At 41.0% G+C, this 27,309-nt stretch overlaps 1 protein-coding gene across 1 annotated transcript; it reads left to right on the top strand.

Annotated features, from left to right (window-relative positions):
- Positions 1-18: 18 nt before the first annotated feature.
- LOC143280765 (uncharacterized) lies at positions 19-27,309 on the top strand. Its single transcript, XM_076585438.1, has 10 exons — positions 19-231; positions 2,233-2,281; positions 6,927-7,018; positions 9,130-9,234; positions 11,066-11,190; positions 13,141-13,318; positions 14,177-14,283; positions 15,515-15,634; positions 17,853-17,974; positions 20,209-27,309. Exons 2-10 carry the CDS (start codon positions 2,242-2,244, stop codon positions 23,985-23,987), a joined length of 4,668 nt encoding a protein of 1,555 aa, XP_076441553.1. The 5' UTR covers positions 19-231; positions 2,233-2,241; the 3' UTR covers positions 23,988-27,309.

Here is a 27,309-nt window from a genome sequence, read left to right as displayed (position 1 = left end):
TCGGAAGTGTCGAAACGGCGGGACTCATGCACCCACAGATGGAAAGGTTTGTTTATAAAATGTCGGCGTCATCAACGTTGGCGGTACAATAATCAACTTTTATGTGTCGGTAATTGACAAGACGGGTTGTTGGGCCGATCAGAGCTGTCCCATTTTATTCGAGGCATCGAAGTCAGACGATTTGGAGCCTTGCAAGTCGCACTGAACCGAGCTTCATCAGTTCCTGCCTAAGTAAGTGCAAGTTTTCGTGATGTCCACTTGTTTGTTTTATATTGTTGTTTTTAGCAGCAGTCCTAGTAGCAATGCAGGAACGAAATAAACTGTGAGTCTTTTATACAGTCCCTTCATTGTTTCTTAGAATGGGTATTTTAGTGATCTAGTTTTGTTTAACACAAGTTTACAGAACTGTCGAGTTTGACCAGCAAAAGCAACCCTAACGTTCTGGCATCACTAATCATTACACCATTGTAGATCTATGTACAACAAGGAAGGTAAACAACTATCCCTTCCACCCTACTCGCTTTGTTTAAAGACCTCTTGTTACATTAGCCAGTAGTTGAGTAGAATCAAATCCAGTTGATTTTTGTTTTGTTTTTTTTTTTTTTTTAATTCCATCACACCCACACTGGCCACAGTACTATAAGTTATAACTACAAAAAAAAGTTCCACAATCAGTCAGTCAGTCAATCGGATGGCACTCCATTTTCTGCTGAAAATCAAGTGAAGAACGGGCACTCAATATGCAATTGCTACAATTAATCTGAAGTTGACAGTGTGTAGGACAGGTGGTGGACAGATCAGAAAAGAAATGGGGTGAACAAAAAAAGCTGGAAAACAGGTAATGCCCATGAATTTGTTTCTAATGGATGTCCAGTCGATTGTGAAACATTTCTTGTATAATAACATGATGAAAATTTGCGTTGAGAACACGTGATTTTATGCCCAGAGCTTAGGATTTTTATAACCAAGTCATCTATGATCTTGCATGAATTGGATATATTGAATGAATCATTGAATGTAGCAATATTTTGCTTTTTGTTATCATGTCAATTGATGTAAAGCTAATCATAACTGCAGAATATTTTAAAGTTAAATATTTGATATATATGACCAGTCTGTGTTGGGAAATTATGTTTGTGTGTGTACTGCATCATGTGCATGTACTGTTTTTGACCACTGGTGGCAGTGGTGGTTTACACACACACACACACACACACACACACACACACACACACACACACACACACACACACACACACACACACACAAAGGGAAAAAAAGAAGAAAAAAAACACACAAAAAAACAGACACACATATGTATAGATATTAAATAAAAGAAATAGAAACTACAGATGAAGGCTTAAAGCTGAAATATTGTTTGCTACATACACTTATGATATTCATGACTGTAGACATCCCATATATGTTGACGGCTGTTGGGGGTGATCATCATCAGGATAATCAGGATTACTAGAGTCATCATGATGACTGATCTGATCATCAGATTGATCAGCAACATCATTAGACAAAACTTAGTTGAACCTTTCATTTGTTGTCAATGTTATGCAGCAAATCAAATAAAATTCTAGCCACCTCTTCCGCACAGTACATCCTGGCAATTAGTTTGACCAAAGATCTTTTTGCTTTGCAAACTTGGGGGGGAAATTAAATGGTGTCACAAATGAATTCTGTTGTTGGACTAAACCATCATTTACAAAGTATGTCTGTGGTGGATGGGACATGTACTGCGGTTCCCCACAACAAGAATCACATGCCATGCGTGATCAGAGAAACTGTAACTACGTACGAGATAAATGTTGCCCAAGATAACGGTGCAATACGGAAATATTGAAAACCATCAACATATTGACACAGTTCAGTTTCAGTTTCAGTACTCAAGCGGCTCACTGCGGACAAATCCATATAAGCTACACACATCTCCAAGCAGATGCCTGACCAGCACGTTACCCAACCCTTATCAGCCCTTAGGGAAAAAAAAAAGACAGACAATGGGATGACACCAGCAAACTGCTGAGGACCGCTGAGAATATTGACTGCCTATCCAACAATGTGCGAGCATCTAATTATAAGAGGAAATGTGTCATTGTATTACTGTTAAGGTATGTTACAATGTAAGTTGAGTGTAACTTTGTAAAGTTTTGCGTAATTTTGATTTTGATAAATATATAATTATAAATTATGTAATGTTCATGATGTGTGTGTGTGTTCCAGGCTGAAAAGATGCCTCCAAAGCTAAAAGGACATCGCAAGTATAGTAGAGGTAGGAAGGATTCTTAGCATTCTATCAGTCTCTGTCTCTGTCTCTGACTGTCTGTCTCCCATTCTCTCTCTCACTTTCTTTCTCCCTCTCCCTGTTGCTATCGTCTCCAGTTCTCTCTGGCTCTCTCAAGCACAAAGAAAGAGATCTATATAATTAGAAACCTGTCTTTGTCCTTCCTATTTTGAGAATGAGATCCACACACAATAAAGTCAGTAAGTCCTGGTGCATTTTTAACAGCTTCGACAGTTTCAGTAGCTCAAGGAGGCATCAATGCGTTCGGACAAATCCATATACGCTACACCACATCTGCCAAGCAGATGCCTGACAAGCGGCGTAGCCCAATGCGCTTAGTCAGGCCTTGAAAAAAAGAAAAAAAGAGAAGAAAAAAAGGGGAATAAATAATAGATAAGCATACATAAATAAGTAAATAAATACATAAATAGATAAATAAATAAATGATTATAATATGAAGAAATAAATAAATAGATAAATAAATAAATAAGACAACGATGATAAATAAGCAAATAAATGTGAAACATGGAGACAACACATTCACACATACACCCAAACATGCATAACAGATATGCGCCAAACATGCAGTTTCACAGATATGAAAGCACAGTCAAATACACATAAACGTACATGAGCCCCAACACACACACACACACACACACACACACACACACACACATTAGCTTCGACAAAAACCACTTACTTGTCCGCTCTCTCTCTCTCTCTCTCTCTCTCTCTGTCTCTGTCTCTGTCTCTCTCTTTCTTGCTGCCTTGTTTGTAAGTCTGTTAGTGTTACTGTCACAAGTCATAATATGGTGAAATGCCATTCAGGAAACCAGTTGTGTTGGCTGGAGCGTAAGTGGACACTTGACATTGACTCATCAACGATCAAGTGGAGAATGTTTATTTCTTGTGCCTGCAGTCTGTACACTCTGTACTGGAATTATTTATTTCAGAAAATGTTTGTTATAACGAAGGAAAGGTGGTTTTTTTTTTTTTTTGTTTTTTTTTAAACCAACATCATGTTCTCTTCAGCTGGCCAAGGTTTGGGAAAGGCAGGGCTTTGTGGGGAGGCATGGATAGGATGCTGTCCCTGTCCTTGGGAGAATTGAACCCTGAGCCCATGCATCCCAGTTGGGCACACTATTGACAAAGCCATCATTCTACTTACGTTTGAGTTTCATTTCTCAAACCTGCACCATGCTATCTTTTGCTTTGAAATCAGTGTATCTTCCAAATGTTTTGTAAAAATTATATTTCTCCAGTGCACACAGTTGTCATTAGTTCACATTTACTGTATGTTTTTGGTTACAAACTTGACTTTTTTTTCACAAAAACGTGAAAGGACAACACTGTAAAATTTTCTTTGACCAGTAACTTAAGTCCGATGCCTTTCCCTTTTGTGCAAGGAGGAGCTGTGTCTTTCGACTCTTAGATTTCAAGCAGTTTCACTTCAGAATCACTCAGAATATTTTGTCCATTAAGTTAAAACACCTGTTTCTGAAAATATAACTGTTGCATGTGTTCAAAAGAGAATTGAAGGAAGCCATTCTCTCAGTTTTGCTGAATATATTTTCTACTTTCCTATATACTTTTTTATTTTCTTAGATTGATTTTAGCAAAACTGATTTGAACAAAATACTTGTTAGTGTTCAAAGTTATCCAGTCCCAGCCAATGGACCATTGAATATTGTTTGTCTCTCAACAGACAAACCAGTTGTTCCCATTCACTGTTGATAGTAAATGGCATTCCAAGTCACATGTATGTGAAATCAAACTGAGCGTCTAGTCTTTCGGATGAGACGATAAACCGAGGTCCCGTGTGCAGCACGCACTTGGCGCACTGAAAAAGAACCCATGGCAACGAGAGTGTTGTCCTCTGGCGAAATTACGTAAAATGAAATCCACTTTCATAGGTACACAAATATGTAAGCATGCACTCAAGGCCTGACTAAGCGCGTTGGGTTATGCTGCTGGTCAGGCATCTACTCAACAGATGTGGTGTAGCGTGTATGGATTTGTCCGAACGCAGTGACGCCTCCTTGAGAAAGTGAAACTGAAACATGTATGTGCCATGTACCCATAAAAGGGGGGTAATGTGTTCAAAGTTATCCAATCCCAGCCAGTGGACCATTGAATATTGTTTGTCTCTCAACAAACCAGTTGTTCCCATTCACTGTTGATAGTAAATGGCATTCCAAGTCACATGTATGGGCCATGTACCCATAAAAGGGGGGTAATGTTGTAAATGAAGAAAACGTGATTTAGCAACAGTCAACAATGAGCCCACAGTGGATAGTAATACTAATGCTAAAGCCGAGTGAAGGCAAGAACACCATGGTATTTTATAGTTTTTAGAGGCGTTTGATTGGCTGAGAGCGGGTGGGCCCGTCTTTTCACTGTTAGCCGCGCGAAATTTGGCCAAGCAGAGCAAACCAATAGGCCTAGTTTGCATCAGTTTGACATGGTAAGTATATTTAACACCAAACATGGAGTATAATACAAACTCCTCCTTTTTGTCTTATTTATCTTGACTCATTACACAATGTATAGAGCTGACATTTACTGTCTTAGAATGGCAAGGATCTTGCTAGTATCATTTTTAGATAATTGTGAAAATAAAAACAAATGATTTATTTATTTTTTATGTTTTCATGGACAAGAGATTTTAGTGGCTTGGGCAGAAAGTTTTTCTTTAAAAGCAGATTATACACAAACTTTGTTAAAAAGGTTGTAAACGATGGTGGTGTTTTTCTTCTTCTTCTTCTTCTTTTAGACAGCACCATTCTTGTGAGACTGCTTCATGTAGAATAACTGATTCATGGCTGTATGATATCAATAACAGCAAGGTGGTTGGAGTGATATTCCTGGATTTCACAAAAGCGTTTGACTTAATCAATCACAAAATATTGCTTCAAAAATTGAAATATTATGGTATTGACCATAAATGCTTATTGTTTCTGAGGTCTTACCTAGAAAACCGTATTCAGTCTGTCTATTCACGTGGCTTTATTTCTTCCAAAAGGCATGTTCCAAGAGGAGTACCACAAGGGTCAATTCTAGGCCCTCTCTTATTTTCCTTGTATATCATTGTCAGTGATCTACCTTTATCAGTTCAACATGCAATATGTGATCTGTTTGCTGATGATACATCAATTCAATATTATGAATATGTTAGTCACAATGTTGACGAAATTAGTTATCATCTGAATGCCAGCTTGAAATCTGTCGAAAACTGGCGTGATGCTAATGAATCAATGAAATGGTCATGCACCCTGAAAAGACAGAATGCATGTTAATTTGTCCTCGTTAGAAAAGACAGAACATGAAAGAAACACAACTTATTATAAAATATAAAGACAATATCATTAAACAAGTTACTAAGCATATGCTATTAGGCATTACTATTGATCAAAATCTCTCGTGGTGGGAACATATTCATTGCCTTATAAAACAAGTATCATCTAGTGTATTCCAATTGCCACAGATCAAACACCTTTTTGATAATCATTCTAGACGTGTGTTTTACTTTGCCTATATCCAGTCTCATCTCAGCTATTGCTTGATTATTTGGGATAAATGGCCTCCTTCTACATTAAAGCCACTTTGCTCTTTACAAAAACGTGCCATTAGGATGATTAGCCATGTAAATACCACAGGCGGATCTTCGCACAATATGTACAAAGAACTTCAGATATTACATGTTCATCTACTTATTAGATATAATACATTGATTCTTAATCTTATGTATAAGATTGTTCATAACGCATGCCCACAATATTTAAGATCATTATTTTGTTTCCAGTTCCAGCGTAAATCAGACAGAGCCATTGTCCCAAAGCCTAAAATTGATTTATTTAAGATGAGTCTCTCATTTGATTTAATGGAACTGGAAGCTTAGAATGGAACATGCTTCCAAAGACATGTCATCAGATTCCAGCCATATCTCTTTAACTTAAGTCTAACACTAACATAAAAATATTTCTATTCGATACTTTTGATTAACCTACTTGCGGTCTTTTGCAAATATTTGCTTGTACTCAGTCCACTAGCTGCCACGCCCTGATGAATAAAAAATTGAATGTATGTGACCGTGTAATTGTGCTAGCAAATGAACAGTAAGTGCGTGTGTGTTTGAGTGTGTGGGTGTGAATGTGTATGTATGTCTTTGTTTGCTTGTTTTATGATATGTGTGTGTGTGTGTGTACGTATGTATGTAAGTACATATATACATACGTGATAATGTACCAATTGTTTTTTTCATTGCTCAGTTACTTTTAATAGACTATTCCAGTTACTATTCATATTCGTCATTTTTATTGTTTTATTTTATTTCATTTCATTTTATTTCTTTATTTTTATGTTTTGTGTCGTTTTTTTATTTTAATGTTTTTTATGTTTTGTGTCGTTCTTTATTTTTATGTTTTGTGTCATTAAATGGGCAGAATGGTAAAAAGGCCTATACTGTGCCTAATTCTTTACCCATTAAAGATTCAATCAATCAATCAATCTTCTTCTCCTCCTCTCTTTCTGTGTCTGTGTGTCTCTCTCTCTGTGTCTCTCTCTCTGTCTGTCTGTCTGTTTCTCTCTCTCACTCTCTTAATTGTCATGGTTGATTTTCCTTTGATTACAGAATGCGTGTTCTGCTATTCCTCGGAAAAGGATGATGAAGCGTATGGCAAAATGCTGAGGAAAGCGGGCATCACCATTCATTACTTCTGCATGGTAAGTGTTGGTGTTGATGAGACTGTTTATGGTCCTGTTTGTGCAGCTGTGTTGCTGAAATTAGTGTAAATAACTGCAACAAAATTTCAAAGTCTAGGGTTCATTTACGTGGAGTTTATATGTGGCATGCCAAGTCGATGAATTGAGTAGAGAACATTCCTCGAGTCTGGGAAATAAGCAGGATCTCAACTGGTATGGAAGATTGATATTTTGCTGGGTCAGGAGGGGGTGGGGGTGCTTGGCTTCTGATACTGAAAGGGTCTTTTGCTTGATGAACATATTATAACAACATTAAAACAAGCTTAGATTAAAACTATAAGTCAAAACAAAAATCCGACCACAAAAATTATGTTTGTATGTGTATTAGAAGCAAAGTTACAGCCAGTTGAAGTTCATTGAAATTGAGCCTTTTTGTGCATCATTTTGAGCTTTTGGACAAATCTCTTTTACAGCATCCCTGCATGTATACTAAACTATAGAGACAGCTAAAAATTAAGGGAAATGATATTTTATTTATAGTAAAGATGCCTAATTTTTTTTCCAGCTATATTACCTGATCATTTTATTGATATTGAGCTATAAAATCCAGTTTTTTTGCCAATTCTCAATGGGCAAAATTTGTCAAAATAGCAACAGGCGCAGTTTCTTCATTATCAAGCTATTTTTTATGAAATAAAGTGATTTGTATTCAGCTGAGCAAGGCCTTTAAAATGGGCTACAACAATAATGCAGTTTGGAGAATTTTTTTATAGATTTATTGCATATGATCTATAGAATTTAACATTAAATTATTCTTTTTTTTTTTTAACTGGACAGACACACATGCACAAATACACATCACTATTCTCTTTCTCTCTGACAGACGCACACACTACCATGACTTTGGAATTAAAAGTCACATTCAGGAAAAAAATTTTCTTTTTTTCTTTTTTTTTTTTTTTTTAATGATAAAAAAAAAAAAAAATCATGTTATCAGGTTGCCGGAATGATGATGTTCTGGGAAAATGGAAAAAAAAAATTGTGTAATAATTTGTGTTTTGTAAATAAAAGTGAAACCACAACCATAGAATATATCTGCCAATTAATCTCATTTCAACAAACAGTAACTGAACATACTTGTCATTAATAATATAATTCCATCATGAAAATAAGAAAAAAACGATTGTCGCTTCAGTTACAGTTGAAACGAGGTGCGGCAGTATGGGGTATTCCCAATGATCGAACACTTTCGTGCACTCATTTATGAAAAATACCCACTCTTAAATGTTAATCGGCGATATAATCAACAGTGTGATTGTAAAATCAAACGAGCTCAAAGGTTTCAGAACCGACCAAGATTATTGTTGAAGTTTGGCTCAGCTGCAACTGCTATTTTGACATCCGAATGATGCACATCCGCTCTTTCGACTCAGAGCTTGTCTTCATTAGCAGTACCACGCGGTAGTTTCATATACCTTACGAAGGGGAATCAAAAGCGCTTCCTTATAATATCCGTAATTACTATTGTATTTATTACCAATTTTGAGAATTTTAAGTTTAAAGTCGAGCGAAAATTGTTTTTTACGTGCTATATTCGCAATATGCGGTTTTGCAAGGCGAACTAATATACACTGGAAAGATGAGGTTCAGACAAACACAGCTGTACTAAAAATAGCTCTGTAGATCAAATGTGACAGGCAAGCCAAGCAAAGAAAAGAGACGCAAAATCCAGTTGACGCAATCTGTGTCGGAGCGGTTGACCACGGCGTGCAAGAAGCCTTTCGACTACCTCTAATTTTTACTCTTTTATTCAACAAAGATAAAATTCAGATGAAAAGCAAAAACAGCACTGGAAAGAGGATAAAATGAACTTTATTTCCATATAAAACACATCTTTATTTCTTAATCATCACTCAAGTTACAGGCTTGGGGAAAATGGGCATTTTTTAGTCTTAGCTTCAGTGTAACAAGCAAGGCTGCCGGTATCTTATACTATTTCAAAATATCATTTGAACAAAATGTTTCCAAGTTTGACCTGATAGAAATTCACTGACTTTTTAAATGAAACTTTATTTTGTGCTGCCAGACTTCAGAAATACTTTAAAGTCACTGCCGATTTGTTGTGATTGCAGTTGTTTTCCTCGGGTTTGTGGCAAAGAGGGAAAAAGGACTCGGATGGAATCTTGGGCTTCATGCCATCAGACATCCGACGTGAACAGAAACGTGGTGTTCATCTTGTCAGTTTGTCTCGTTCATTCTCTGTCTGTCTCTGTCTATCTCTCTTTCTCTGTCCATTTCTTTTTGTCTGTCTCTCACTGTCTATCTGTCTTTCTCTGTCTCTCACTATCTCTCTCTGTCTCTCACTGTCTATCTCTCTCTCTCTCTCTCTGTCTCTCACTGTCTCTATCTCTCTGTCCCTGTCTATCTCTTTTTCTCTGTCTCTCTTTCTCTGTCTCTCACTGTCTCTGTCTATCTCTCTTTCACTGTCTGTCTCTGTCTCTCTTTCTGTCTCTCACTGTCTGTCTCTGTCTACTTCTCTTTCTCTGTCTCTCACTGTCTGTCTCTGTCTGTCTCTCTTTCTCTGCCTCAGTGTCTGTCTCTCACTGTCTCTATCTCTTTTTTTCTCTCTCACTGTCTATCTCTCTTTCTCTGTCTCTTACTGTCTGTCTCTATCTCTCACTGTCTGTCTCTGTCTATCTCTTTTTCTCTGCCTCTCAATGTTTGTCTGTCTTTCTCTGTCTCTCACTGTCTGTCTCTCTGTGTTTCACTCTTTGTCTCTCTCTTTCTCTGTCTGTCTCTCTTTCCCTGTCTGTCACTGTTTATATCTCTCTTTCTCTGTCTCTCACTGTCTGTCTCTGTCTATCTCTTTCTCTGTCTCTCACTGTCTGTCTCTCTGTGTTTCACTCTTTGTCTCTCTCTTTCTCTGTCTGTCTCTCTTTCCCTGTCTGTCACTGTTTATATCTCTTTCTCTGTCTCTCACCGTCTGTCTATGTCTGTCTCTCTTTCTCTGTCTCTCACTGTCTGTCTCTCTGTGTTTCACTCTTTGTCTCTCTCTTTCTCTGTCTGTCTCTCTTTCCCTGTCTGTCACTGTTTATATCTCTCTTTCTCTGTCTCTCACTGTCTGTCTCTGTCTACCTGTCTTTCTCTGTCTCTCACTGTCTGTCTCCTTTCTTTTTGATCCCCCCTGTCCTCTTTCTGCGTGTCCCCCCCTCACCCCCTTCAATCCTGGTCTCTTACCTTTCTCTCGTGCTCTGTTCTCTCTTTGTTTTCTGTTTCTCATCTGTCTTGTTTCTTCACTCCCTCCCTCCCTCCCTCCAAAACTCATTATTTTTCTCTTGTACTTCGTTTCTGACTTATTACGCTGTTGCTAAGCATTTGAGACACAGCTTGATTTGTCTTGCAAGTAAAGCCAACCCTTTCTTAAAAGGTGAAAACGAATACACAACCTTTATTGTCTATACTTAAGGATAGTGATTTTCTTTTTGGCAGCAGCACGTGTCCAACATAAAAAGAAAACAGCAAACAAATAAAAATTAATGAGAAAAAAAAAAAAGATGAATGGCACCAAATGGAAATAGCTATACATACAAATGTACAGATTATTGAAATTCTCATGCTCTGTCATTTCGGTCAGCCAAGCCGCATTGCATGTCTTCCCACGCCACTCTCTCTCTCTCTCTCTCTCTCTCTCTCACGCACACACACATGCACGCGCACATGCGCACAACACTTTGACACTTGTTACATTTTATAAATGCATTTATATCAAAACACTGGCAAAATATTTTGCTCGCTGTTTACTGTAACTGACAGTTTTTGTTTTGGGGTGTGTTTTTTTTTCATTTGTTTGTAGATTTATTCATTGGCAATATTTGACTTTTAGGCTTCTTCACACCAGTCCACCACTATTTTGAAATAATGATCAGAATTAAAAAAGCATTTTATTATGTAAATATTCCTAGCTTGTTGGAAAGTTATCCTCATGTTTACAAAACATGAGAACCTAGTTTACTTTTTTGGGAGGAAGGCTTTTTTTTAATTTCAACTAATGTCTTTTTTTGTCTGCAGATGTGTGACTACTGCAAGAAGAAAGGCGCCAGCATTAGCTGTTCGGTGAAGCCGTGCCAGACCGTCTTTCACTTCCGCTGTGGGAGAGAAGCAGGAGGCCTGTGTCAGTTCTATGAGCAGTTCAGGTAGAGCCACTCGCTTATCAGATCTTATGCTCCACACTGGTTTGCCTCATTTTACCCGAGGAAGCTTGTGATAGGCATTGTGAAGCATTAAGTTGTTCAGTTTTATTGACTCACTTGTGTAAACAAAGTGAGCCTATGTTTTAACCCGGTGTTCGGTTGTCTGTGTTTGTGTCTGTGTGTCCGTGGTAAACTTTAACATTGACATTTTCTCTGCAAATACTTTGTCAGTTGACACCAAATTTGGCATAAAAATAGGAAAAATTCAGTTCTTTCCAGTCATCTTGTTTAAAACAATATTGCACCTCTGGGATGGGCACAAAAAAATATAAAAAAAAGAAGCCTAATTATATGCAAACTGCATTTACTGTTATATTTATATTTTTTGTATTCTCTAAACTTGGCACTTTGATCTGATATTCTGACACAACAACAAGAGGAGTCATTATTATCATTTTTTGTTCAAACAGGAACTTCTTTTGCTAAGCATGGAAGTTTTATTTATTTTGCAAACGTTTTGGTGCAGATAGTAAAAAAGGGAAATTACTCTGTAATTAATGCTAGGGGACTTAATTTATCACAAGTGAGTCTTGAAGGCCTTGCCTCTCTTGTTTTGAATGTAATGTTTTGTTTTAAATGATTCATTTATTTAGTATGTGTTGTATTCATGTCCAAATTGAAATAAGTTTCTTATTGTTTCTAGGTGGTGGTGGTGGTGGTTGTTGTTGATAAGGTTAATGAACCCTTTGACTGGTGAAGCTGGGTGAAAATGACATCAGTGTAGCATGAGTTGGAAAGGCAGTTACCACTTTTTGTGTACCTATCAATGGTGTCATTGATTTTACTGAACTAAAGTTATGCAGTCCCAAGAGGATGTAGTCCAAATTAAAACTGTTGACTGACATCCTGACCTGTAAGCTGTGTCTTATCTCAGTGAGGTGACAGCCCTTCACTGACATCCTGACCTGTAAGCTGTGTCTTATCTCACTGAAGTGACAGCCCTTCACTGACATCCTGACCTGTAAGCTGTGTCTTATCTCAGTGAAGTGACAGCCCTTCACTGACATCCTGACCTGTAAGCTGTGTCTTATCTCAGTGAGGTGACAGCCCTTCACTGACATCCTGACCTGTAAGTCTTGTCTTATCTCAGTGAGGTGACAGCCCTTCACTGACATCCTGACCTGTAAGCTGTGTCTTATCTCAGTGAGGTGACAGCCCTTCACTGACATCCTGACCTGTAAGCTGTGTCTTACCTCAGTGAGGTGACAGCCCTTCACTGACATCCTGACCTGTAAGCTGTGTCTTATCTCAGTGAGGTGACAGCCCTTCACTGACATCCTGACCTGTAAGCTGTGTCTTATCTCAGTGAGGTGACAGCCCTTCACTGACATCCTGACCTGTAAGCTGTGTCTTATCTCAGTGAGGTGACAGCCCTTCACTGACATCCTGACCTGTAAGCTGTGTCTTATCTCACTGAAGTGACAGCCCTTCACTGACATCCTGACCTGTAAGCTGTGTCTTATCTCAGTGAGGTGACAGCCCTTCACTGACATCCTGACCTGTAAGCTGTGTCTTATCTCCAGTGAGGTGACAGCCCTTCACTGACATCCTGACCTGTAAGCTGTGTCTTATCTCACTGAAGTGACAGCCCTTCACTGACATCCTGACCTGTAAGCTGTGTCTTATCTCGGTGAGGTGACAGCCCTTCACTGACATCCTGACCTGTAAGCTGTGCCTTATCTCACTGAAGTGACAGCCCTTCATTGACGTCCTGACCTGTAAGCTGTGTCTTATCTCACTGAAGTTAGCATCCTCTCATCAGCAGCAGTCGTGGGGTTTATACATAATGAAAATGTTCGCCATCTACAGTTGATAATGAAGACGACTGTTGTTTTTAAGTGTGACTGCGGTCTGTGATACAGTGATGTTTAACTGTGTTCAAACTTTGTCCAGGGCGTTCTGTCCCGAGCACCGGCCTCACCAGACGCTGCCTGCCTATCCCCAGACAGATGACTCCTCCAGATCGTTCACCTGCTGCATCTGCATGCAGGACGTGGTGGCTCAGGTGTCCAACGACACCCTGTGTGCCCCTTGCTGTGGGGGCTCCTGGTTCCATCGGAACTGCATCCAGGTAGTCATCGGGAGTAGAGGCTGCTTGCTTTGACACATGTGGTGTTTTTGTGAGTGTCTGTGTGAGTGTCTGTGCGCGCGCGCGCGTGTGTTTGTGTGCACGTATTTGTGGGAGGGGTGTGTGTGTGCGGTGTGGGGAATTGAAACTGGAAACTGAATTTTATTTTCTGTGCTCAATCATGACACAGTAGACATTAGCGCCTAGTCTTTGGATACTCTCTCTCTCTCTCTCTCTCTCTCTCTCTCTCTCTCACACACACACACACACACCATTTAACATACCAACGAGTGTGATGGACAGAGTACAAATTCAGTTACAAATGTTTGGGTTGTGGGGTGACCTAGTGAGAGCACTGGGGGTGGGAAAAAGTGGCAGGATCCTGACCCATTGTTTCAGAAAATAACCTGTTGACTTTGTGATGACCTGGTCAAATGATCCATAGTGTCCTGACCCATTGTTTCAGAAAATAACCTGTTGACTTTGTGATGAACTGGTCAAATGATCCATAGTGTCCTGACCCATTGTTTCAGGAAATAACCTGTTGACTTTGTGATGAACTGGTCAAATGATCCATGGTGTCCTGACCCATTGTTTCAGAAAATAACCTGTTGACTTTGTGATGAACTGGTCAAATGATCCATGGTGTCCTGACCCATTGTTTCAGAAAATAACCTGTTGACTTTGTGATGAACTGGTCAAATGATCCATGGTGTCCTGACCCATTGTTTCAGAAAATAACCTATTGACTTTGTGATGAACTGGTCAAATGATCCATGGTGTCCTGAGCCAAATCTAAACTGTGTACGTAAGTAACGTCCTTGTTTGTTGTTTGATAATTTAGCTTTGCTTTTGTTTCAGAGATATGCTGTGACAGCTGGGAAATATTTCTTCAAATGCCCGTTGTGCAACAACAAAGACCTGTTTGAATCTGAAATGCTCAAGTTCGGCATCTACATTCCTGAACAGTGAGTCGTTGGCTATTTCCCCTACATATTTTTGTGACAGGAAAATTAAAGGGATGGTTTTAAGAGTGGCTTTAAGTTGTATACCGTAAAGTTCGGTCTATAAGCCGCGACTTTTTACCCCAGCTTCAACCTCTGCGGCTTATACAATGATGCGGCTTATTTGAGGATTTTAACGATCCCGGGAGTGTCACGTTCTTGTCTATTCTTAGCTGCCCTTCAACTCACCAAAATCATGATTTCTGTCCATGAATTTTTGGATGAGCTTCAGGAGCTTAGTGTGCTAACTGTTCACGTTTTATAAATCAAATCCCCACACATTAAAGCCTTCAGATCTGCATTCAGTTCTACTCAGTTCTGCTCAAGCGTACACCCTCATCATGCCGAAAATGTGACGTTATGCCTATGATGCAGCCTTCAAATTGAAGGCGATCGACCTAGCAGACGACAGGGCAAGCGACGAACCAGCAGCGACCTCCACCTTCATGTTCATGAAGTGAAAGCGAGACTGAAGTCAGTGACAAGATGGTGGAGGAAGCTGGGCTGGTTCTCTTCAACTCGGACACTGAAGACGAAGATTTCAGTGGATTCAGTGAGCAGGATGACGTTGAATAAATGTGACTATCCCTAAATTATGGATCTTATTTTCGTTGTGTTTATTTATTATTTTTTTGTGGCACTAGCAGTATTATCACTTGCTTTTCTTTGTGTTGTTTCCCGCTTGTGTTTATTTCATAACCTACAGTATTGACAGCTTTTCTGTAGTATCAGTATGTGTTCCGGTTCCAGAAATAAGTGCGGCTTATAAGTCAGTGCGGCTTATGTATGTATAAAGTTAACTTTTTTTTCCAAAATTTAGTGGGTGCAGCTTATATACCAGTGCGCTCAATAGACCGAACCTTACGGTACCTTTGTCTCATCAAGAATAGCAGTACTTGTTTGTTTACTTTTTTGTTGATCAGAATATGAAGTACAGCATCTGCTGCACAAAACAGAAGTCTGCTTTCCGGAAGTAACGCTCTTGTGGCTTTTTTTTTCTTTTTTTTTTTTTTCTTCTTCTTCTTTACCTGAGGAGAGTCCTGTGGAGACTAAAAAGTTCGCACTGTGAAAAGATCATTCAGAACATGTTCAGCAGAATCATGTACAACTGCTTCTGAGGGAAATAAATTTCTTTTTCCAGAGAACGTCTCAGTTCAGTAGTGTTATTAATTCCTGTGTACCACTCTCGTCACAGAGACGCAGCCTGGGAGCTGGAGCCCAACGCCTACCATGAGCTGCTGGAACGCTACAGTAACTGCGATGCTGACAAATGCCAGTGTCCTCAGGGGCGCCAGCATGTGGGCGATGAAGGCAGGTAAGCTGCCCTGCTCTCTGCAGGTTCCTGGATTGGTTTTGAACAGTTGGTGGTGTTTGTTTTGAACAGTTGGTGGTGTTTGTGGTGTTTGTTTTGAACAGTTGGTGGTGTTTGTTTTGAACTGTTGGTAGTGGTGTTTGTTTTGAACTGTTGGTGGTGTTTTGAACTGTTGGTGGTGTTTGTTTTGAACATTTGGTGGTGTTGGTGGTGTTTGTTTTGAACAGTTGGTGGTGTTTGTTTTAAACAGTTGGTGGTGTTTGTTTTGAACTGTTGGTGGTGTTTTGAACAGTTGGTGGTGTTTTGAACAGTTGGTGGTAAAACACCTGGTGGTGTTTGTTTTGAACAGTTGGTGGTGTTTGTGGTGTTTGTTTTGAACAGTTGGTGGTGTTTGTTTTGAACAGTTGGTGGTGTTTGTGGTGTTTGTTTTGAACAGTTGGTGGTGTTTGTTTTGAACAGTTGGTGGTGTTTGTTTTGAACAGTTGGTGGTGTTTGTTTTGAACAGTTGGTGGTGTTTGTGGTGTTTGTTTTGAACAGTTGGTGGTGTTTGTTTTGAACAGTTGGTGGTGTTTGTGGTGTTTGTTTTGAACAGTTGGTGGTGTTTGTGGTGTTTGTTTTGAACAGTTGGTGGTGTTTGTGTTGAACAGTTGGTGGTGTTTGTGGTGTTTGTTTTGAACAGTTGGTGGTGTTTGTTTTGAACATTTGGTGGTGTTTGTTTTGAACAGTTGGTGGTGTTTTGAACAGTTGGTGGTGTTTGTTTTGAACTGTTGGTGTTGTTTTGAACAGTTGGTGGTGTTTGTTTTGAACAGTTGGTGGTGTTTGTGGTGTTTGTTTTGAACAGTTGGTGGTGTTTGTTTTGAACAGTTGGTGGTGTTTGTTTTGAACATTTGGTGGTGTTTGTTTTGAACAGTTGGTGGTGTTTGTTTTGAACTGTTGGTGGTGTTTGTTTTGAACAGTTGGTGGTGTTTGTTTTGAACAGTTGGTGGTGTTTGTTTTGAACAGTTGGTGGTGGTGTTTGTTTTGAACAGTTGGTGGTGTTTGTTTTGAACAGTTGGTGGTGTTTGTTTTGAACAGTTGGTAGTGGTGTTTGTTTTGAACAGTTGGTGGTGTTTGTTTTGAACAGTTGGTGGTGTTTGTTTTGAACAGTTGGTAGTGGTGTTTGTTTTGAACAGTTGGTGGTGTTTGTTTGGTGTTTGTTTTGAACAGTTGGTAGTGGTGTTTGTTTTGAACAGTTGGTGGTGTTTGTGGTGTTTGTTTTGAACAGTTGGTGGTGTTTGTTTTGAACAGTTGGTGGCGTTTGTTTTGAACAGTTGGTGGTGTTTGTGGTGTTTGTTTTAAACAGTTGGTGGTGTTTGTGGTGTTTGTTTTGAACAGTTGGTGGTGTTTTGAACAGTTGGTGGTGTTTGTTTTGAACTGTTGGTGTTGTTTTGAACAGTTGGTGGTGTTTGTTTTGAACATTTGGTGGTGTTTGTTTTGAACTGTTGGTGGTGTTTTGAACAGTTGGTGGTGTTTGTGGTGTTTGTTTTGAACAGTTGGTGGTGTTTGTTTTGAACAGTTGGTGGTGTTTGTTTTGAACAGTTGGTGGTGGTGTTTGTTTTGAACAGTTGGTGGTGGTGTTTGTTTTGAACAGTTGGTGGTGTTTGTTTTGAACAGTTGGTGGTGTTTGTTTTGAACAGTTGGTTGTGTTTGTTTGGTGTTTGTTTTGAACAGTTGGTGGTGTTTGTGGTGTTTGTTTTGAACAGTTGGTGGTGTTTGTTTTGAACAGTTGGTGGTGTTTGTGGTGTTTGTTTTGAACAGTTGGTGGTGTTTGTTTTGAACAGTTGGTGGTGTTTGTGGTGTTTGTTTTGAACAGTTGGTGGTGTTTTCCACAGTAGTAAATCAAGGCGGCTATCTACTCAGGCATGGTCCAATTCTCTGCAGTAAGACATGTTGCTGAGACCTCCAATTTTCGGCTTTGGAATGGTTCATTCAGGCCATGGGAGGGGGTCAAGGGGCAGAAGAGGGACTGGGGGGGTGGGGGTGGGGGGGGAGTTTCCCTCCCTAAATTAAAATTAAAAAAAAAAAAAAAAAAAATTAAGAAAATGTCTGGTTCTTTTAAGTGGTATCGGTGTTTCTGTCCCTGGTGAAGGTGAATGACGTGCAGTAGTGTTGAGCATTTTCCACACACTGTCTGACGCAGGGTTAGCCTCCAGCGTTCATTGCTGTGCTGTGTGTGTTGCAGTGCTTGGGAGCTGTTGCTGTGCTCGCTGTGTGGGTCCACAGGAACGCATGTCAAGTGCGGTGGCTTTGTTAACAGCGGGAAAGACCGTGTGTGTTCTGAATGCGCCGAAATCACCAGCAAAGGTGTGTGGGCTAGGATTTGGATGTATGTGTGTGTGTGTGTGTGTTTGTGAGTGTATGCTTGCGTATGTGTGTGTGTGTGAGTGTATGCTTGTGCGTGTTTTTTTTTTTGTGTGTGTGTGTGTACATTTATGTGTTCTTTTAACATCCGGTGCATACACACACACACACACGCACGCACGCATGCTTACACGGCTGTTATTGTCTTTCTTGCATGACGATGATGTGACCCTTTGGGCTTTCCATCGTTTGTGTGGCTGTGTGTGTGTGTACACGTGCTGTGTGTGTGTGTGTGCGCAGTCATGATTTGAAGGCATAGAGAGGAGGGGTGATGACTTACTAAGTTTGTTAGTTGAATATGAGCCATCCTTCTCCCTCTTTTGCACATTCTTACTATCACCACACACACACATTCACACTCACACTCACACACACACACACACACACACACACACGTCTAAAATCACTTAAGTGAAAAGATGTTAACATAAAGAATGAAAAAAAAGGGTACATACAGAGATCTTGCCATTTCTCCCCCTCCCAATCCCTCTCTCTCTCTCTCTCTCTCGTGTAAACTGTAGGCACCACACTGAATGCAAAAAGCACCAAAAACCGCATCGTTAATTGTCCTGATCCCTGATTCTTCCTAAGTGGCCTTGATTTTTGTGGTCCATGTATCTGAAAGCGAAATCTGGGGGGTGTGCATGTCTGCACTGTAGCCAAGATACAACAGCCAGGCATGTAAATTTCAGTAGAAAGGCGCAATAGTCGAGTGATTAAAGTGTGGGACTTTCAGTCTGAGGGTTTCAGGTTTGAATCTTGGTAACGGCGCTTGGTGGATAAAGGGTGGAGATTTTTCCAATCTCCCAGGTCAACCTGCTTGTGCCTGAACCCTTTTCATGTGCATACGTAAGCAGATCAAATACGCATATTAAAGATTCTGTAATGCATGTCAGTGTTTGGTGTGTAATGGAAACAAGAACATACCCAGCATGCATACCCCTGAAAAACGGAGTATGGCTGCCTACATGGCGGGGTAAAAATGGTCATACATGTAAAAGCCCACTTGTGGACATATGTGTGAATGTGGGAGTTACAGCCCATGAACGAAGAAGAAGAAGAAAGTTCAATATGCTGGATTTTTGTGCAGATTAAATATAGATCTGCTAAATATTGCTCCTGCCCCTCCTTCTCCTCCCTACCATCCTGTCATGCTGCTGTGTTTTCCACTGACAGTGTACACGTGTGTGTTTTGGCCTCATGGTAAGGAGATTAATTGGTATTTGTGGACAAAGCTGTGTTGAGCTGTGCCTCTTGAAGGAACCAGAAACTGTGTGATGTTCCCTTGCAGCTTCTTGAGGGATTAGTCCCTGGCATGAATAAATTTCACTTGGACTGTCTGACTGTTAATCATGTCCCTCCTTCCTGTCTCTGTCTGCCTGTCTCTGTATTTGGAACCAGAAAAGGGGAGATTTGGTTTTGTTTTTTTTAGGCTAGCTATGGTTCACTCATATCTCTCCTGTTCCTACCTTTTGAAGGGAGTCAGCAGTTGATGGCTTTCATTGTCTTGAAGTTATTGTGCCTCATCATTTTTGACTCGCTTGTGTAAACAAAGTGAGTCTATGTTTTAACCCGGTATTTGGTTGTCTGTGTGTGTATGTGTGTGTGTGTGTGTGTGTGTCTGTGTCTGTGTGTCCATGGTAAACTTTAACATTGACATTATCTCTGCAAATACTTTGTCAGTTGACACCAAATTAGGCATAGAAATAGGAAAAATTCAGTTCTTTCCAGTCATCTTGTTTAAAACAATATTGCACCTCTGGGATGGGCACAAAAAAATAAAAAATGAAGCCAAATTATATGCAAACTGCATTTACTGTTATATTTATATTTTTTGTATTCTCTAAACTTGGCACTTTGATCTGATATTCTGACCCAACAACAAGAGCAGTCATTATTATCATTTTTTGTTCAAACAGGAACTTCTTTTGCTAAGCATGGAAGTTTTATTTATTTTGCAAACTTTTGGTGCAGATAGTAAAAAAGGGAAATTACTCTGTAATTAATGCTAGGGGACTTAATTTGCTTTAAACTAATCTTTCTCATCTTAAACATTACATTTTGAAATTATACTCAATACATAAAAAGCTTGGATTTTTTTTTTTTTTTTTTTTTTTTTTTTTAAGTGTATCACAAGTGAGTCTTGAAGGCCTTGCCTCTCTTGGTTTTTTTTGCAGTTGTTGAAAAGAAAAAGAAGCAGAAGGGATGGAGGAAGTTGGCGGGCAGGACATCCAATCCCCACGTTGCTAACAGTGTGGAGGAAGTCCGCCAGCAGCTGGAAGATCAGAGATCCTGCCTGCTGAGATCCAGGCGTGCCGCTCGCAGGCAGACCCCCAGAACTGCCGCCAGCGAGGACATGCCATCCACTTCAGAACAGCAGAAACAGAGTTCGGAGTCTGAATGGACAGCGTCAGAGGAAGAAGAGTTGACTCCAGTAGCCTCTCCGTCCTTGTTGAATGACCGCAGGCTGGTCAACAGCACTCCCGTGGTTAGGATTGAACGCGCCAGCAGTGAGATTGAAGTGAACGTGTTGGACAGTGATGAGGAAGAGACAGAGGCCAAAGCTTCAGAGAATGGCGGTGGTGATGCACGTTCTCCTGGCTGTGCCCGTTTGATCACTCTGCCCCATGTGAGTTCTGGTCAGCAGTTGGGCCAGCAGAGGACTAGTGTAGGGTCATGGAAGATGAAGGAGGTGATTGAGAAGGGAGAGAAGAAGGTGGTGCGGCTCTCTGTGCACAACCAACAGGGCAGCAGCAACAAGGATGGTGTGCAGAGCACCACCTCTGCCCTCCAGAGACAGCTGACTCTGCAGCCCGTGTCAGGAAGAGGGGATGCACAACAAACGGCAGCTGCTACAGAAGATGTCACTGAGGCGTTGGATGCAGTTCACCACAATCAAAAGCACAAGTTGGAGAATCATCATCCTGCCTCTGATGATGATGAACAGAATAGCTCTGAAGAACAGGAGAGTGGGAAAGAAAAATCTCCATTCCTTATCACCAAGGCTCACAGAGCTGCTTTCCGACGGATGATACCTTCTGTGAGACCACCTCCATCAGTGACGCCTCCTCCAGCAGTGGAGCCCAAGGAAGTGTTCCAGATATCAGATTCAGAACAGGAAGATGCTGATGATGTAGGTGAAGCCAGCAGCTCCTCCGGACAGACAGGGACAGGCCAGGGCACGCAGAAGTCTGTCAGCAGGGAGCAGGAACCAGCAAAAGAGCGGTCTGTGCCACAGACAACCAGTGAGACATATATAGAGATCATCTCATTGCCAACACAAAATCCTTCCTGTAATAATCTCCCAACTTCATCAGTAATTAATCCCAGGCCAGCAACAGGTAACAGTGCTGTGAACATCCATTCAGTTCCTGCAGAAGCTACTCCAGATCCCTTCAGCAATGTTCAGGATAATTTATCTGCAGTGGGAAAAGCAAAAACTGGTGTAAGACCAAGCATCTTGCGACAAGGTTGTCCTTCCAGAGCCCAGAAGACTGCTGCAAATCAACAGATGCTGGATCCCGCACACTCACAGACACCTGAAAAAACCCATCCTGTCGCAGGAACTGCAACACAAAACTCAGAGACCTTGGGAATGTGTCCAGGGGATAGTGCTGGAATGCCGACTGTTCCAGATGATGCTGTGGCAGTGGTGACCGTCCCAGATGATGTGGTGGCCATGCACCAACCCATTCCCCCAGCGTTTGCCCAGTTCCAAGTTCCCAAACCCAACCCTGGCATCCAGTCTCCTGCCAGGTCTGCTCTGGCACCCCCCTCAGTGCCATTCACTGTTGTTCGGCCTCTTGGTGCGCCTGATGTTCGTGGTGCTCTCAGGTCATCTCTTCAGCCACGTTACCCAGTAAGACCTGCAGGTGTCCGGCCACACATGAACAGACCTGTCAGTCCTCAAGATAGCCCTAGGTCTCCATCAGTTGTTAATTCTTATTCCAGCTCTCCAGTTGCTGTGTCTGACCGAAGGCATTGTGTTCCCCCTTTGCAACATGGTGTTGTTCCACCTGCTTCGTCCACTGCTACTGCTGTGGCTATGCCCCCTCTGTACAGTGCCAGAGCCCCTGGTGTGGATCAGCCATACTTCTTCACCATTCCCAACACACAGTCATTCGTGGGGGTGCTGGCTGTGCATCCTTCAGGGTCGGCGCCCCTGCCTCAGAGCAGCGCTGTCAGCATGCCGGCCACTCCGCCCTTCAGTGTCACCGTGATGGCTGGTCAGCCACAGCCAGCTGCTTCAGCCAACGCTCCAGCACAGTTCATCCCTGTTATTCCTCAAAACGGCATGCCTTTCCTTCAAATTGTTCCTTTGTCTCACTGCCTCTCCAGCACTCCCCAGCAGTCTGGTGGCTCCAACCCAAACCAGTCTGCACAAACTCAGTTCCCAAACCAGTCTGCACAAACTCAGTTTCCAAACCAGTCTGAACAAACTCAGTTCCCAAACCAGCGTGCACAAAGTCAGTGTGGCTCCAGTCCACCTCAGCAGTCTGTGATGCCAACTTTGTCTTCTCCACCAGCCTGGCCGCAGGCATCAGATGTGCCCCAGTCCTTCCCAGTTCCTGGGCCCGCCATCCAGGCCAGCAGTAGCGTCAGATTTGCAAGTCCACAGACATCATCTGTGATGGCCCCTAGCACCCAGCCTTCTTCAGTCAGCAACAGTGACCATCACCGTTACCTTGGGTCTTCTCAGGGACATGCTGTATCCTCAGCTGCCTCACTGCACAGTTCTGTGGGTCAGCAGTCATTGGGCAGCCAGCCAGTGGCCACCATCCCAGCTTTCCCAGCAAAGCCAGTTGCTCACAGTCGAGGGATTCAGTTGATGCAAACCACGGTGGATTCATATCCACCTCCTTTAACAGCCAGAGATGGGCGTCCTGTCCGTCAGACTTCTGCTCCGTCTGTTGGTTCTCCATCTTCCGTTCAGCCTTCTTTGACAGGGACAAGACCTCGGCCATCTCATCCAGCCAGCTGGCAGTTTGAACCTTCTCATCCTGTGTCACAGCCTAATAAACAGACAGCGAGTGTGTTTGCCACATCACAGAACGCAGCATCACATGTGGTGCAGGACAGAAGGAAGAGAGGAGCAGATAAGGGGACACCAGTGCCTGTCGCCCTCTACAGTCACTCTCCTGTTTCCACTCCTGTGACCAGCAGTCGGTTAAGGACTGCGCTTGAGTCGAGTTCTCCAGCCAACTATCAGCAGTCCCAGGTTCAGAGAAGTCAAGCTTCTGTCAGCAGGCTGCAGGCTGCAGGACTGCACAGCCAGCCCACAGGGAGTCAGTCCATACGTACCCCAGGTCAGCCCTCACCTCTCCCCAACATTCGTCAGAGCTCATCACTACCAACTCAGCGAGCTGCAGCCAGGGCCACAGCGCAGATCAGACCAGCAACAACATCTGTGGCAAGCCGGGTGGCATTGGTCCCTCCAAGGGCCACAACTGTCCAGTCTGTCAGGTCCCAACCCCCAACGTCAGTGCAGTCAGCGGTGCCTGTGTCTGGTCAGCAAAGCCGATCCAGTGCTCAGGCAACAGCATCACCAGGGGGAGTGCCCACCTCGGAAGGGGAAAGTCCCTTAGCCATTTCACGTGGCAAGATCTGGCTGGCCTCTGAACCCCTGCAGTCCCAGAAAAACAATGTGGTGTTGCTGTCTGATTCAGATGATGATGGCTCTGACTTAGAGATAACAGGAACGACCCCAGGGAAGAGCAGCCAGAGGTCACCCAGTCCCAAGATCACTGGTGTTTTAGTTCCAGCTCCCAACAAGCCCCCCTGTCCAGTCCATGGTCACTTTCGTCTTGTCCATCACCCAAAACCATCTGCCCCTGCCAAAAGAAATACTGATGGTTATATAAGCATTGACTTGACCGAAGATGAAGCTGGGCCAAAAAAGGCACGAACAGAGACTGTGTTGTCTGACAATGATAGTGACCTGGAAATCATTAGTTAGTTTAATGGTTTGAGGATGGCTGTGTTCTCTGACAATGATAGTGAGCTGGAATTTATTAGTTGATAATTACTGAGAAGATGGCTGTGTTGTCTGATAATGACAATGACCTGGAAATCATTAGTTAATGATTCAAAGATGGCTGTGTTGTCTGATAATGACAATGACCTGGAAATTATTAGTTAATGGCTAGAAGATGGCTGTGTTGTCTGATAATGACAGTGACCTGGAAATCATTAGTTAATGGCCAGAAGATGGCTGTGTTTACTGATAATGACAGTGACCTGGAAATCATTAGTTAATGGCTAGAAGATGGCTGTGTTTACTGATAATGACAATGACCTGGAAATCATTAGTTAATGGTTCAAAGATGGCTGTGTTGTCTGATAATGACAGTGACCTGGAAATCATTAGTTAATGGCTAGAAGATGGCTGTGTTGTCTGATAATGACAATGACCTGGAAATTATTAGTTAATGGCTAGAAGATGGCTGTGTTTACTGATAATGACAATGACCTGGAAATCATTAGTTAATGGCTAGAAGATTAGAAGATGTCTGTGTTTACTGATAATGACAATGACCTGGAAATCATTAGTAAATGGCTAGAACATGACTTTGTTTACTGACAATGACAATGACCTGGAAATCATTAGTTAATGGCTAGAAGATTAGAAGATGGCTGTGTTTACTGACAATGACAGTGAATGGAAATCATTAGTTAATGGCTAGAAGATTAGAAGATGGCTGTGTTTACTGATAATGACAATGACCTGGAAATCATTAGTTAATGTTTAGGACACAGCTGTGTTGTCTGACATAGCGACAGTGACAGTGATCTGGAAATCATTAATGGTTTTTGCCTTGACAATGACAGTGACCTCAAAATCATTGTTAATGGTTAGGAGTTAGCAGTGTTGTCTGATAATGACAGTGACCTGGAAATCATTAGCTAATTAATGGCAAGAGGATGGCTGTGTTGTCAAACAATGATGATGACCTGGAAATCATTAGTTAATTTGTGGTTAAGAGACAGCTGTGTTGTCTGACACTGACCTAGAAATCATTTGTTAACTTGTGGTTGAGACTAATATTAGTGATAAGAGACAGCTGTGTTGTCGTGACACTGACAGTGACACTGACCTAGAAATCATTAGTTGTGGTTAAGAGACAGCTGTGTTTTCTGACACTGACGTGGCACTGACATAGAAATTCTAGTAAACGGTTCACTATTGCTTCAATATTACACTGTGTGCTTTCTGAATCTTGTTGGGTTTAACTGCTTTCTGAATCATGGGTTTAACTGCTTTCTGAATCTTGTTGTGTTTAACTGATATCATGAGGATGGCAGTGCAAACAATACTTCAGCCAGGGAACCAGTCTGTTTCCTGTTTTTATTCCTGACATCTGTCTTAACGTAATTCCTAATTCATTTTATGAACTGACTATGTATGTCATCTGTACTGGGATTCCTAATAGCTGATGGGTACCATGTGTAAACACTACAAATCTCATAGCTGACGGGTACCGTGTATAAACACTACAAATCTCATAGCTGACGGGTACCATGTATAAACACTACAAATCTCTTAGCTGACAGGTACCATGTATAAACACTACAAATCTCTTAGCTGACAGGTACCATGTATAAACACTACAAATCTCTTAGCTGACGGGTACCATGTATAAACACTACAAATCTCTTAGCTGACAGGTACCATGTATAAACACTACAAATCTCTTAGCTGACAGGTACCATGTATAAACACTACAAATCTCTTAGCTGACAGGTACCATGTATAAACACTACAAATCTCTTAGCTGACGGGTACCATGTATAAACACTACAAATCTCTTAGCTGACAGGTACCATGTATAAACACTACAAATCTCTTAGCTGACAGGTACCATGTGTAAACACTACAAATCTCTTAGCTGACAGGTACCATGTCATGTATAAACACTACAAATCTCTTAGCTGACAGGTACCATGTATATCATAGCTGACAGGTACCATGTATAAACACTGCAAATCTCATAGCTGACGGGTACCATGTATATCATAGCTGACAGGTACCATGTATAAACACTGCAAATCTCATAGCTGACGGGTACCATGTATATCATAGCTGACAGGTACCATGTATAAACACTACAAATCTCATAGCTGACGGGTACCATGTATATCTCTTAGCTGACTGGTACCATGTATAAACACTACAAATCTCATAGCTGACAGGTACCATGTATAAACACTACAAATCTCATAGCTGACGGGTACCATGTATAAACACTACAAATCTCTTAGCTGACAGGTACCATGTATAAACACTACAAATCTCTTAGCTGACAGGTACCATGTATAAACACTACAAATCTCTTAGCTGACGGGTACCATGTATAAACACTACAAATCTCTTAGCTGACAGGTACCATGTATAAACACTACAAATCTCTTAGCTGACAGGTACCATGTATAAACACTACAAATCGCCCATCTGTTTTGTTGGCTTAAGAGGAGTGATGATTAAGATGGAATTTATATATTAATATCAGGGTGGTTTTCTTTTTTTTTTTTTTTTTTCTTTTTCTTAATTTAATGTTTTCCTATTGAATTTGGCTTGCATGATATTTGACTAAGTTTCCCGTTAAATTTCGTTTGCATGATAATTGGTTTTGACAGTTTGATTGTTGTTTGTCAGATGTAACAGATTAATGAGACTCACGTTTATTTGAAATTTGATTGTGTCTTTTCATTCAATACAAATTCTTAACTATTTTCATTTACTGATTTAGGGTCTGATGTGTCCTTGTTGTTTGTTGGAGCTATCAATTTATATTTAAAAAAAAAAAAAAAATTGTGTTGGAAATCCTTAAAATTTGTATTGTAAAAAGAAAAAAACCCAAATCAATAGATTGATTATGAAAAAAAAAATGCAAAAGAAAATTGAAAAGCAGAGAAATTTAGATCATAGATGTATGACTTATTTTTAGCATCATTTGTACAGGCATTAAACGAGCACAGATGATACATCATTGGATATCAGCGATTAGTTTTAGCATCATTTGTACAGGCATTAAACTAGCATAGATATGTTTCTGTCTTTTCCAAGTCTAGCCATGTATCTACATTTCTCTCAGTCTGTCTCTCTCGATATATATATATATATCTGTTGATATAGATATCTCTATTGGTCATGTTTCTGTCTTTTCCAAGTCTAGCCATCTATCTAAATTTCTCTCAGTCTGTCTCTCTCGATATATATATATATATATATATATATCTATATCTATATCTGTTGATATAGATATCTCTGTTGGTCATGT

This window comes from Babylonia areolata, chromosome 4 (assembly GCF_041734735.1).
Source record: "Babylonia areolata isolate BAREFJ2019XMU chromosome 4, ASM4173473v1, whole genome shotgun sequence".
Lineage (NCBI taxonomy): Eukaryota > Metazoa > Mollusca > Gastropoda > Neogastropoda > Buccinidae > Babylonia > Babylonia areolata.
The sequence above is the reverse complement of the archived record's forward strand: the minus strand, read 5'-3'. Positions and strand labels throughout refer to the sequence as shown.